General features: G+C 52.1%; 1 protein-coding gene across 3 annotated transcripts in view; it reads right to left on the bottom strand.

The window, feature by feature from the left end:
• LINGO1 (leucine rich repeat and Ig domain containing 1) overlaps window positions 1-14,064 on the bottom strand; it is a 164,470-nt gene that overhangs the window by 128,484 nt on the left and 21,922 nt on the right. Inside the window, exon 1 of one of the 3 annotated variants that reach the window (XM_075099928.1) lies at window positions 7,143-7,261. The exons of 1 other annotated variant lie outside the window; for it this stretch is intronic. Coding sequence is in view for 1 of the 2 variants with exons in the window: in XM_075099926.1 (XP_074956027.1) it covers window positions 7,143-7,247 (105 nt within the window). In the remaining variant the exon portion in view is untranslated. Of the gene's footprint in view, window positions 1-7,142; window positions 7,262-14,064 lie in introns of those variants that run through there. One more of the 3 variants, XM_075099926.1, reaches the window with a different exon arrangement.

Raw genomic sequence — 14,064 nt, 5'->3', positions numbered from 1 at the left:
CTCCAGAGCAGAGCAATGTGGCATCTGTGGAGCACACGGGGCATGCACAGGGACCTCCCAAAGGCTTCCCAAGCCCCCGAAGGGAAAGGATGGGAGATTTTATGTAGGACATGGGGTTTTCCACCCTGACCGGCCAGTGACATGCAGCCAGAGGGTTCACTGCTGGGCTGGACCTAAGCACAAGGAGCTGGCTGCAGGGGGAGGGGTTCGCAGCCATTGTCCTCAAGCCATAGCCACAGCTCCATCTCCACGTGCCCACAGCCACCGCTGCGGCGTGGGCGAGGATGGAGGACATACTGCAGGCGCCTGCGGGAGCTGGCGCCTTGTCCTCCCTACCCAGCTCCATCCCAGGCAAGACAGTGGAATTAAGCACAAGTTATAATTAAGACTGGATGTTTGAAGAGAAACATAATCTCCGTTCTGTGGGATTCACCGGCACAACAGTAATTAACGTCTCATTAACATTCGGCTAATTAAGCAGTTTATGAAAGTGGATAGATTTGCATACTGCTCCACTTCAGCTTCAGTGCATCCAGCTATATCGAAGCACCAGAGTTAACCCTTCCCGGACACTCACAACCCTCCGCAAGACTTCCTGGCCTCTCCCTGCAAGGCCATGAGCTGCCACAGCTGCGTATCTCACTGCATGGTGTTACCCAAACCCAGGCAAAATATCTCCTCTCCATTGCCTCTTTTCCAGACAAATCTATCCAAAGCCCTTCAAACATTGGTCATCTATTTTTAAAGCCCTCAGCTGGTTGCAATGCTTTCCCCTGGTTACTCAACACATTCATCAGAGAAGCAAAAAAGGCTTGTAAGAGTTTCTGAAGATGGGGAGAAATGTCTCCTAAAACATTTCATGCTAACTAATTTCCAAATGTTCTTCAATGTTTAAAAACAATGACTTCAAGATTAAAGAGACTCTCTAAATTCCACACATCAGCTTAAAAGCGGGATGCAACAAGATGTCTCAGCAGCTTAAAAAAAAAGCTTTGACATAGGGACTACGTCCCCTCTCTTTTAGAGTCTTCCCCTCATCAAGAGCAAAGGAAAACCAGCAAGAACAGTGACAACCCCTAGGCCCCCAGCTGATGTCCTGTCCCTCTTGGGGACAGCCAGGACCAGGACCACCTTTCCTGGGAGGATCCCAGAGCAGCAAGGGATGCATAACACAGTCCATCAAATAAGAGACATCTCACATGCAGCCACTTAAAAATAAGACACTTGAAGCACTGGACACAACATCTTCTGCTGTTAATACTGTCTTTCTCTTCTGGTGTTGGGTTAGTAAAGCCACTGCATCCATCATGCACTTAAAAGACCATGTGCAAACGTGCCTCCTGCCCTGGCATCTCCTGGGGGGTGGGAAATGAGCTCTCTAGTTAGTGGTCAGTGCTTGGAGTCAAGATGCAACTTTGCAGCAAATACAGTAGGAGAGAAAAATTCATGACACAGCCTTTCATTGAAAATCAATAAAGCCCAGACCTGCCTGTGATATACACATTCAATTTACTCCCTGCCTGGCTTGCTGCATCTTTACCACCAGTCCTCAGATCAGTTCAGGTCCTTCCTGGGGGCTGCAGTGCCCCGTCTACCTCTCTCCTCTGGGTCATGGCACTGATGCCACCAGAGCCATGTTCACATAGGACTGTCACCTCCCTGAGCCTGGCAGTCCCGGCCTGGCAGCCCTGTGCCCCTGGCTGCAGAAAGCCTTGCTCCCATAGCTGCCATCCAGCACCCACAGCATCCCTCCCCACAGTGCAGCCCGGGAGCGGGAGCCCAGCCATACCATCGCATGGCAAAGGCAATTTCAAAGTTTTCTTCCATCTCACAACAGGTGCCTACAGCTATAACAAAGTGCAGCACTGGGCTCCGCTGGGGAAACGCTCCTGAATTGCACTTGAAACACCTCTGTCTTGAAAGCACATCTTCATTTTCCCCTCGCCCCAGCAGCCATGAAGCCTTCCTGGAAGTGGTGATGGACCAAGCCATCCTCCTGAGGCAAGTTGGGGCATCCTCCAGCCCTGCGTGAGCCTTACCCATGGGACCCCTGTAACTCATCCTATACTGCTCCACCTTCCCCTCTGAGGGGGGCTTTGAGTGCCCCACCAGGCACCTGAAAATGCTGCAGATTTAAGTGTTAAACTCTGCCTTTATCCTTTTTTTCTTCCTGCCCCAAATCTCCTTGCTGATGCAGAAGATGCTCCCACAAGGTGGGGGGGAGGGGAGGGTTAGCTCTGTGTTTTGCCCACCCCCAGCTAATGGGGGACCCCAAAATGCTGGGGAGCTAGAGGAGAGGCAGCTCCCTCAGGATGCTGGAGTTGCATCCTTTGGGCATCTCTCCTGCAACTAAATACAACCTGATGCCAGGGTGAGGGGCTGACACCAACCCAGCCCTGCAGCATCTGCCTTTGGCAGGGTGCAGGCTGACCCCAGCTGCAGGCAGAGCAGCCATGGGGGATTTGGGGAGAGGTGGGTGCCTTGCTGTGCCGGGGGGAAGCAGGTAGTGGTCTAGGGGCTTTGCCTTCGCACCAGGTTCTGCAGCACAGCCTGACCTACTTTCTCTGGCGGCACAGCCACGCCAGCCGCAGCAGTGGTGCGGAGTTTCTCATCCCCCCTAACATGTACAGATGTCTTCTTATAAACTGGCAGCAAGGCCGTGGCAGGGCTGGCCAGGGTCCCTTCCCACTACCTCGCAGCATTGGCTGTCCCCTCCCTTGCCTCCGACTTGCCACCTTTGAACACATGCCCTCCTTTTCCTACCCTTGCCCGAAAAATTCACGGCACATCTCAGCCACAAGGAGGATTTATTGATCATCTTATCTATGTCTATTCCCAGCCAGAGCGCCACGATAAACGAAGCTGGCTAAATAAAATGCCTTCCTGCAAGGTCTCTGTGCTGAGCGCAGCTGGCTACTAGTGGGGTGCAAAGGTGGGAGCAGCCCCCCAGGGACTCCACACCCACCTGCACAGGGAAAAGCAGCCCACAATGGCAAAAGCATTGAAGTGAGGATTAACAAGCTGTGCTGTGAACACCCATCCAAAGCTGAGGGCAGGGGTGGGGGGACAAACCAAACCCAAACCACTCCATCTAATTGATGGTAAGCAGTTTAAACACTGTTTCTCTGCAGTTCAGGGAGCCCTAATTCCAGGCATGACCTGAATCTCTTTAAAGAGAGGGGAGGGGGGTGGCAGATAGGCGAGGAGGGGGGGAGAGCCAGAAATGCCAGGGATGCTAATTTGTTCACTCTCTGCAGAACAGCTTCTGGGAGAAAAAGCACCTGCTATAGAGAAGGGACCCCCACAGAGCAGAGATCCAGTCGTGTGTGCTCACAGAAATCCCTCTCTGTTACCCAGCCCGGACTGAAAACGCTTCACGCAAGAGCAAGCAGACGATGACACGTTTGTGAGAAGAGCCTGGGGTGTAGCAGGCAGAGCACCAGGCCACCTCCTCAGCACCAACAAGTCAGCAAAGCATGCTCCAGCCCACCACAACATGAGGAGGGAGCAGGGGAGATGTGAGCAAGCTCAGCCCAAATGTGGTGCAGCTGTATCCAGGTCAGCTGGCAAGCCTGCTGGGAAGAGCGGGCTCGGGCTATAAAAAGCACAGGCGAGATGCTGGGAGCATCCTAAAGCAGCAAGGAAGAGGTCAGGGTGGCCCTGCCTTCTAAGCAAGGAGTGGCGGGGTGGCAATGAGCTGCAGAGGACGGCTCCAGCCACACGGGACCATGGGCAGGCGCCCTTCTCCCTGGGATTTCCAAAGTAATGATCCGTAAGAGAGCACTGACTAAGAGTTACTGCTGGTTTTCCAAAGGCAGACAGGGTGTGGAGGAAGGGGGACTGAGATTGCTGACAAGGCAGGGTTGGCAGCAAAAGACACACAGTTCGGCACCTGCAACCCCATGCCATGGAGGAGGAGGAGAAATTATCATCCCCTGCACCCTGCTGGTGTGTGGCACCAAGCAGCAGTGATCCTTCAGCAGGGAGGTGCCAGAGGGAACACCAGCCCAGGACCCCACTCGGCATGGGAGCAGACATCCCAGGTACACTGGAACAGGGATGAGGCCATGAACCTGATGAGCCTGTCATCCCTGCAAGCCTGTTCCTGGACAAGGCCCATGCATGTGGCCAAAAGCCTTTCCTTTAGCTAGGCACAGCCCAAATCTACTACAGCCAACGGACAGAGGCAGGTCTGCACTGGGCCTTGATCCCAACCTGTTCCCACCCTGCTGCCCTCCTGTCACCCCATGCCATGATGTCCCCACCGCTCTCCCAAGGAGAATCACAAGTCTGCCCTCAACCCCTCCTTAGACACCTGAGTTTTGCCAGATCCCATGCTAAGCACTGCAGAGCAAAGGGTTAATGGGTGTTTGGGGGAAAGGGCTGGGACGCCTGTTTTCCCTATACCTCCCGACAGGACCCATGTGGTCAGCCGTCGCTGCAGCCCCCACAGCCCCAACTTTGGTAGAGTTTGGCAGGGTGCGCGGGGAGATGTCAGGCCCCATCATGACTCATGTAGTCATCTTTCCCTTCAAGCCAGGAAAAGAAAAAATTAAAAGGAAAGAAAATAAAAATCAGACAAGTGGCTGAAAAACTGGAGATAAACAGAGGGGAGAGGAGACGGAGGCAGCTAATGAGGTCCCTGGCCCCAGCTCGAGGTGCGAGAATAGCACAGATGCTGCTCTGGCCGACAGCAATCCCACCCACTGGGCACAAGGAGCACACAAGGGACGGTGATGCCCAGCCCAGCCCTGGCACAGATGGCAGAGACCTGCGGGGCAGCCCCTGGGAGCCATCCCCAGGGCAGCGGAGCAGCCAGCCTGGGGGCCAGGACCCCCAGCAGCCCTTAGGCAGCATCCACACTGTCACATTAGCAAAGGGATGGCAGGATACCCTGACCCCATGGAAACATGACTGTGCTGCAGTGAGCAGACTGGGAATTGCTCCTAGATTTAATTTTCTCCTCCCTCTCTAAAACACCCATGAACTTAGCAATGCTCGGCTGGGGAGGAAGCCAGATCCCCCAGCCCGAATCCCCTGCAGCCCCCTGGTTCACCCCATGGCTGAGCCACCCCCTGCCCGAAGGACTGAAAAACAAGAAAAGCCAAAAAACCTTGACTCTTACTGTTAAAATCAAATGTGTCACTTTGGTAATAAATTGGCCTGCCTGACTGGCAGAAATAGCTCTGTTAAAATATATATACGTATTATTTTTTTTATTGCCTTTCCCAAATGAGTTCAAGAATGGGGAGGTTTCAAAGTCCCCATGGACAGCGAGTCTTTCTGAACCCTTCCCTGCACCCAGAAAGGTAATTATCTGCCAGGGGCCTGTCTGTGCAATAGCTGGTTACACTGCTAATTAGCAGGACTGAGCCAGTCCCCCCAGGGTACCCTGGGTCCATCCCCATGCCTCTCTGCCATCTTCCTCCTCCTAACCTCAGGCTGCACAGCAGAAAAATATCTTGTGTTTAGCACTGCAGCCAGGAGGGCCTTGTCCTCCTCCCTTGGATACCAGAGGTGCAAAGGTACCCCTGCCCACCCAAGGAATGATGGACAGGGGACAAAAAGACCCCAGAAACTTATCAATTGCCAAGAGGTTGTTCCTTGCCATGAAGCTACCTGGGGGATGGGGACACAGTGGAGAGCGCTACTTCTGCTGGAACCAAGAGACTTACAAATTTCGTAATTTAGAGCCTTCTTCAGCCTCTTCTGAGAGGGATGCTTAGGAAGCGGAGGCTTCCCAAGAAATCTCCTCTTCTCAAAAAGAAAGGAAAATAGTCCTGGTCTCAGACACGTTTAGCTCACAGGAGGGCAGGGCTGCTTTCCACACCTGGGCTTCTCTCCTTTTTGCTCCTCACAAGCTTCCCTGTCTCCTCACCACCAGCTGCTGCCACCAGGCAAAACTCACATTTAAATAAGCCATGCGCTTTGTTTGCAGAAGGGCACAGCATGAGCAGCCCAGACACCAGAGTGACAGCTGAGCAGCACAGGAGGCAACTATGGGGGTGGGCTAGGAAGATACCCCTCTTGCACATGATGCGCCGGGAGGAGCATTGCCTGGTGCCTGGCCCAGCAGACAAATGCTTTGCAAGATAGGAGGGAACTGTCAGAGCCCAGACACCCCTACAGGGATAGCTTAGGTCTGCCAGGACATCATGCAGTCGTCCTCCTCGCCAGTCGCAGGAGTAGGATCTCAGTGGAGCATGCAGATGGAGTCACTCTCCATCCTTGGATCTCAGTGTACAGACCAGCCCGGTAAGGTGAGGAACTTGGAGGACAGCTCAGGCTCTCCAGGTTTACACCCATCCTTTCCTAACACTCCAGTGCAAGACCTCCAAGGCCCCATGTCACCAGAAGCAGGGACCTTGGATCTCAAGGAAGCAGCAACAGCAAGAACTGGGGCTCTTCTCAGCACTTAAGCTGGGCACCCAGCACAGAAAGCCTCCCAACCTTCACAGCCTGAAGCTATTTATCCAAAGCTCTACCAGGACTCAGAGAAGCAGCCCCCAGTCATCACTCCAGGGGCTCCAAGACTTCACTGGACCATACAGACAAGCTGTCTTCCGTCCTCCACCCCCTAGAGGTTCCCCTCTCCAGCTCTATGTCCCACCCTGCTCCAGGGAGACCAGGGTAGGGCTGAAATAGCCCTCAGCCAGGTGGTGCAAGCCCAGTGCTTGTATGTTCCCAACATCAACCCCTGCCCACTGCCTTGCTTCAGCTGCCCCGGCAGACACGGAAGGGGATGATGCTGGTCCTGCGTATCAGCATTGCCCTCAGCCTTGCAGCCCCACAGAAAGGAGTAGGTCGGGTATCTCCTGCCATTAACAGGCAGGATCCCAGGCAGCCCCTGGAAGCACCCAAGGTGGGGCAAGTACAGGGCTCATTCCCATCTCCCCATCACCGTAAGGAAGACAGCTCTGTCCCCCACTACCCCCCCTCTTCCTACAAGGTTCTGGGGCACCCAAATGCAGGGAGCTGCTCAGAAGCTGCACCACCCCGGCTGGATGGGGGGAACAGGCACTCACCCGGACACCGTTCCTGGATAACTGAAGCTCCTCTTCCCATTCCCCCCACTCAACCAAGAGCAAGACTAGCCTGCAAGCAGCCGCAAGGCAAGCCAGCGGCCACTGCTCCACGCTCACCTGTGCTCTGCCCCTCTGGAGAGCGGCTTGGAGCTGCTCAGCCTGTGCAACAAACTCCCCTCCGCAGCAAGACATCAGCCTGTGGGTGCTGCTCGCCCTTTCCATGCGCTGGTTGCTCTGCTTGCCTTTGGAATTTTTTTCCTTCTTTCCTGCGGCCCCCCCCACCCCCACCCCAGAGCGTTTTGAATGTGCAGATGCCCCAGCTTCTTAAAATTCAGCCTGGGGGCGTGGGAAGTGTTTTGGAACATGCCCAAGCTGTCTGCTCCATGAGTGCTGCTAAAAACGATCCACCTACAGCCCCCATCTCCTGCACTGCTTGTCAGCGCCACCATGCCTTTCCAAAGATAAGCAAGCTTACACAGGCAGCCAGGGATCAAAGCACCAGGAGCAATCCCACTGGGGTGTCGGGACAAACTTCTCTGCTTAGAGTCACCAGGAAAACTTTTTATGTAGCAGCAGTGAATGAGCAGGGTGGTGGATGGACAGCACTGGGAGTGATGCCCTTGAGCCAGTGCTGCCTCCCTGTGCATTACAGCGAGGAAAGAACAGCACCACTGAACAGATAGAAAACAGATGCTGAAAACCAATTTACTTGTTATCAAAGGATGCAGCAGCAGGTATGGGGGGTGAACGCAACCCCCCTTGTTATAATGAGGGTGTCGCAGCGATGGGCTGTGCTATAAACACGTGTTTAGGATACCCAGCTGGGCAGCCCTGCCCAACACCTGAGCATCCACGTGGTAGTGCGGTCCAAGAGAACATAACACATCTCCTCCCAGGTAATTCCCAACTGTTTTAACAACAAATAAATGAGCTACACAGATTTATTGACTTAACCTGTAAAACACTGCTGGTCAAGCCCAGCTTGTCTAAGACACCAGCAAGCAGTTCTCAGTGGGGTGCCCAACCAAGGTAACAGAGCAACACCAACTTACATCAGTTCAGTATCTGTCCCCAGCAGCCACCATGATAAAAAAAAAAAAAAAAAAAAAAGGGACTATAAACCACTGAGGCTGAGATCTGGTCAGGAGAGCCAGGCTGAGCCCTCCTGCCACGTGCAGGGTGTACAGTGAATGAAGGCTCCAGGTCCCTGAGGGATGAAGATGGCAGGACCATCTCCAGCCCAACACCCTGGCTCTAGATTCACAACACAAGCTGTTCAAAATCAGTGACAAGGTTGCTTTTCCCTTTGCTTTAAAATCCCTCCTGCAATCTGGCCTTCAAGTACTCATCAGTCCATTCAGGGCAGTTTCTCGCCCCGCCCCCAGCATCGCTTCCCTGCAAATTTGAGTGAAATTGATATTTTCCTATCAGAAACATGAAATTTCAAACACACAGAACATTGGATTTGAAAGCTGACTTTTGTTGGGAAGGTGCCTGTCTCTTTGTTCACAAAAGGGCTCATTTTTCCTGGAAAAGGGCCCAGATTTTGAGTGAAAGATCAATAACATGCAGAAAATGGCTCCTTTTATTTAATTTTGCCATGGTATCAAAAAGAAAAGAAAGAATCGAGTGCTGAGACTGAATGACTTCAAAATATTTTGCATTTGTTTACCCCATTGCAACGCTGGATCATCTATTCAAAGGAGCTCAATGTGAAGGATGCAGCCTTGGGGCTCCCTTAGAGCATCCCCCTGTCGCCTGCTGGTACCCCACTGGGGACAGCATCTCCTGCACTGCTCCAGCCCAACCTCAGCCTTTTTGGGGGGAATTATTAGAGATTTAACCACCGCCTCCTCTGCCCTGCCTTGGATGGAGGCCAAGGATCTCCCCCACCAAAACGCTTGAGGATGACCCTCTGCCCGCGCTAATTACAGGGAAAGGAGAATCAAAATTTTATTTCAATTACAGCCTGGGTGGGGGGAAAAATTAAAGAAAAAAATAATCCACCACAGACAAAGCATTCAAGATGCTGTGCAACAGTCATGACATGCTGCATCCTCCCTGATCCATATGGGGGAAAACTAACACTTTGGCAAATTTATGAAGATGTGTGAAAGTGATTATATTCCTGAAAATATCTCAAGTGGAACGGCCTACCTGGCATATTTTGTTAGTCATGAAACACGCTCCCTCCACCGACTGTAGTTTGTGGCTTCCCATCTGCTTAAATACTTTAAATACTGAAACTTTCTTATTTTTTTTAAGCCGAAATAGCACGCCGGCAGCAGCAGCATACTGCTGACTCAAGGGCGCGGGACAGGGACACGCTCGCCACCAGCAAAGGGATGCAGAAGGTGCCACGCCAAGAGGGCAAGAGATCAGAAGATTCACCCCGCAGGTAATAAGTGCTGCCTCTGGACAAGAAACGCAAGAGGTTGGCTTGTATTTATTGAATTAAGAGCATCCAGCAAGGGAGCTCCAAGTGCAAACCAAAAGAGAATATTTTGGGTCAAGCATGGGCATGGAAGGGAAAAGGTTACAGGGAAGAAATGGCTCTGGTTTGCCATTTTCATTTCACTTTGCCAGAAATAAAAGGTAACAGTTGTAAAGCTTACAAGTCCCGTCTGCCAAGCCCAGTTTTTAGCGAGAGATGCGGTTTATGGGCACTTGGTCCAGGGAAGCTGCCACCCTGACCCCCGATTCTTGCTTTCATGGGGAGCAATGTCCCTTTCATCCCAGGGGAGCTGGGGAGAAGGCTCCAAGACAGCAGGGCTCACTAAACCCTGAGACAGTGCTGGCATCCTCCCGGAGGGACCCAGCTGCCTCCCCCCTGCCCTCTCCTGCTCTTTACTTAATAGCTTCTATTTTAAAACCCTGGCTGGAGTCGCTCTGACCACAGTGGTGGGAGGTGGCGTGGGCATGCACAGGGATGCAGCCAGAGCTCAGCACCACAGCAGCACGCCAGGACGAGCAGGCAAGCCCCAGCGAAGGCAGCTGCCTGTGCATGCAGGACTTCGGTAGTGAGTGCAAAGGAGACCCAGACAGGACTCCCTAACTCAAAGGAGAAGACCAAGGAAGAGCCGCAGCAGCAGAGGAACACCCTGTGAACAGCTCAAAACTTCCCCACCAGGCTTCCCTGGAGGTGCCCTTAGATGTGCTTGAGCATCCTGCAGCCTGAGAAAACTCGGGGTATAAACACCAACTAAGCATTTAACCACAAAGGGATAATTTTTAGTCATTTAAGCAGTTATCTACTGTTTGCACAAGGCAATGGCAACTGCATCCCACAAAGCAACAATGCATAGTACTCACAGTGCAACTACAGTTTAATTACTCTTAACCTGATTATGGAGAATGATCAAACTAGATGGGAGCATCTTGGCCGAATGGCCTTCTCCCCAGGGCGCGTGGGCTGTGCTATAGAAACCCCAGCTATAGATACATATAAAGTAGAGCAGAGACCAGCAGAATATGATGAACGTTTTCCCAAATGGCAGTGCAAAGCTGAATATTAGGTGATTTATGGCAGATTCCCTCCAAGTGAAAATCTCTCCTACCATGGTGGTGTTTTTTTTACAGCTCATTTGGCTTTTGATTTGCTGAACGGCTTTGTGCTATTTTCCCTTGCAGGATGGGGTCTCATCATTTGTGTTTTCTTACAGATTTTTTTCTCTTAGGAGAAAACTCTCTCTCCTCCTGTCCTCCATGAGCCTAATTCTGCCTCCCCAGCTGGTGTGCAAGAGTATTGGAGTTACTCCCACTTTCCAGGAGAATAAATCATGTTGGAGGCAGGGGCTTTTGTTCAAGGGCCAATACCTGGAGGAGGAGTTTCTCCTTCCAAATGGAGATAGTCCCCGGGAGAAATAATCCCACTGGAAATAATCCAGTGCAAAGAGGGTTTATTGCATCTTTTTAAAGGCTTTTTCTTACTGACAACTGATGAGTTCATAGCTACCAATATCCATTAGAGGGTTTATTTTATTTCTTGTTAGAAAACAAAATAAAAAGGCAGAGCCTGAGAAGAGTAAAACCAGCCACAGAGACTGAAGACTGACAGCAGCTGCCTGGCAGACAGTGAGTGAAAATGCTCTGACAAGATGAAATGTTTTTTCTTTCATTGAAATCACTCGCTTTCCAAATGACTAATATGCTGCTATTGCACCATGGATATTTCCAGAGTGATGAGATGTTTTTAAAATATCTCACCGTCCCTCAAAATATCTCACTCTGGCTCAATAGATCATCCAAAACACCACCCACGGAAATCATAAATAAATAGATCCTATTTTGCTATTAAAGAGCAGACTGGCCAGGGCCAGGGCAGCATCCTTCATCGGCAAGTAAATGAGGCCACTGAACTCCTCACCTTGGTGCGTAGCTCCTGAAGTGAGGCTTTTTGGAGATGGAGACACAAACCTTTGCAAGCAGAGTTGGACAGTGCCTCTTCTCCCCAGCACCTTTGCAGTCTGTCCCATACAGATTAGCTCTTCAATGCTGCAGATCTCTCCTTGCATAAGCAAACTGGACAGACGGGCTGCAATGGTACCAAACACCGGCACTGAGGTACCAGCAACCACCTGCACTCACCAGCACAGTGGCCCCCAAGAAGGTGGCTGATGGGCTCTGGCCCAAAAGGCACCTCTGGAAATCCACGTACTCCCTTGGGCACCCCCCTTGCCTATGCAACAGCTTCAAAGCCCAAGCAGCAGGACCCGGAAATGCTCCACCTACTCCCTGCCCCTGAACATCCAGCAGTGCTGCAAGTCCCCTTTGCACATTGCTCCCCTGTCAGCAAGCGAAGAGGGTGGGGAAAGGACACCCACCCCCTGGGAACAGCTGGTGTCAAGGTGATGCGCCAGCAGGGGTGCCAGCCCAGCAGTCCCCGTATCACCTCACCCTGGCCCCTCTGGCAAGGGGTCCCAGCCTGGCACACAGCACCCCACTTTAGAGTCAGGAAACCCCTGCCCTCACAACAAAGGCTCCAAGGAATTGCAAGGAGCGGTTGCAAAGCCACCCCCAGGTAGCTGATTTTTTTCACATTTCAATGCACTCCCTCCAGGCTTAGAGAGAAAAAATAAAAAGCAGCAAAATGGCAACAAGGCGGCACTGAGCAGGGAGACCTATGGACAGACTTGCCTTGCACGTGCTCCAACCCCATTGCGGGCGAGAGTGTGCCCCATGCTCCTGCCTGCGGGGAAGGGTCCTGAGTCCCAGCTCAGGCTCAGATCTGGGTGCAAGGACAACTCCACTTAGTAGGACAAGAAAAACTCCCCAAGAGCCCCAGTGCAGATGTACTTTAAAAGCTCCCCAACTCCTGATGCCCTCAGCTGAGAGCCAGGCCAAGCCCAGCTGCGACACCCCCAGCTGCAGTCAGCAGCAGCCCAGCCCAGCCCAGCCCAGCACTGCTCCCATCGCACTGGCTTACTCTGCTAGAGCTGCATCTACTTTTTCTCTTCACTAGGAATCAGGCAATGCTTTTTGTTTTGCTGATTGAAGGAAAAGAGAGCAAATAGTTTTAAGGAACTGAAAATGGCTTCCTTTGCTTTTCTCAGCAAGATAAAAAAAATTGTCCATGTCACCCAGGCTGTGTTGTTCCGAAGTTGTTCCCGCTTTAGAGGCATTTACCAAAGTGCGTTTTGAAACTTTGGGAGATGAAGAAGCTTTTCAGAACAGCCGAGTCAAAATATATCCCTTAGAAACCACAGACAGCCTGACGCTTGTCTGTTTTTTCAAAAGGGTTTTCAACTACTTGTCCAACACAGCAGGAATTGGTGCTTTCCCCAGGTTTGAGAAAGGAAAACACCTTGCCCATGGAAATTCAGTCCTGGTGCTGACAGACATGGGGAGCCCAGCATAAGGATGCTGCAGCGATGGGCCATCGGTACCCAACGTCCCCCGCAGAGATCTGCCAGCCCAGCCAGCCCTAGTCCTTCCTAGCAACCTCTGCTTGACTTTTCCCTCTGATTCCCTTTCTCCTTCCCACCAGGAACAGGCAGTACTGGGGGGGTGGGAGAGAGATGACAGAGATGCTGCAAAGGCTGGGGAGAGAAAGACAAGGCCCTGCATTTCCAATGAAGATAGCTCCAACATCTGTCCTCAGCCAGAAATGTATTCACCCGCACAGACACACTCATCAGATGAGGCTCTAAAATATTTACTGCCCAAATATCAATCCTCATAAAGCGAGGCAGCCATTTGGGCTCAGGGAGGGGGAAGGAGACGGGGTGGGTTGTCAATAATGTCATAACCATGGACAATTTTATGTATCTCTGGAAATGGCCAAGGAACACGCAGTTTGACAGATGTGCAAATGGGTAACGCAGGCTCCCTAGTTATGAGCATGAGGATGTCAAGAGGAATAGATGAGCAGTAATTCAAAGTATATTGAGCTTAGAGAAGTACACAGGCATCGTAATGAATACGGGATGGGCGCTGCGGTGGAGGGAGAGCTGGAGAAGGAGGCGGCGGCATGCTGGTCTGGGAACGCAGCCCCTGCCAATGCCACGGAGCGGCTGTGGGCACAGGGGACCCGGGCAGGTATTTGATGAGCAGAGACACACTGCTGTGGGGTGTTGCTGCACCACAGGGTGTGTCAGCCTGCCTGCAGCTTCCCAGAGCTGGACCGAGCTCCAGGCGGACTTCTCCTTCTTCCACCTTCCCAACTGCATCTCTACACAAGCCTCTCCCACCATGGTGCCACCTTGCCTTTCCTGTGCCGGGAAACTCAAGGTTTTAGACCAAAGGCCTAACTCAACTCAAGGCCAAATACCTTCATTTTTCACCAAGAACAGTCAAAAAAACCTCACCAAGAAACCAAATCAAGTTTCAAGTTTAGGCAAAGCAGAACTGCTACTTATTTTTTTGCTGCCAGCTCCAAACTAAGAAACAACCCCCAACACCACAGCAAGGGCTGCTGCCACCCCCAGCGCCGCCTCCGAGGCTCAAGCACTGCTCACACCTATGACTAGTGCCTCGCCCGGCATTTCCCCATCCCACCCCTGGTGTTTTAAAAAAGCAGCATCACACAGACACATGCTAC

This window comes from Phalacrocorax aristotelis, chromosome 7, assembly GCF_949628215.1.
Source record: "Phalacrocorax aristotelis chromosome 7, bGulAri2.1, whole genome shotgun sequence".
NCBI classification, from domain to species: Eukaryota; Metazoa; Chordata; class Aves; order Suliformes; family Phalacrocoracidae; genus Phalacrocorax; species Phalacrocorax aristotelis.
Note: the sequence above shows the minus strand (reverse complement) of the source record. Positions and strands in the feature narration are given on the sequence as shown.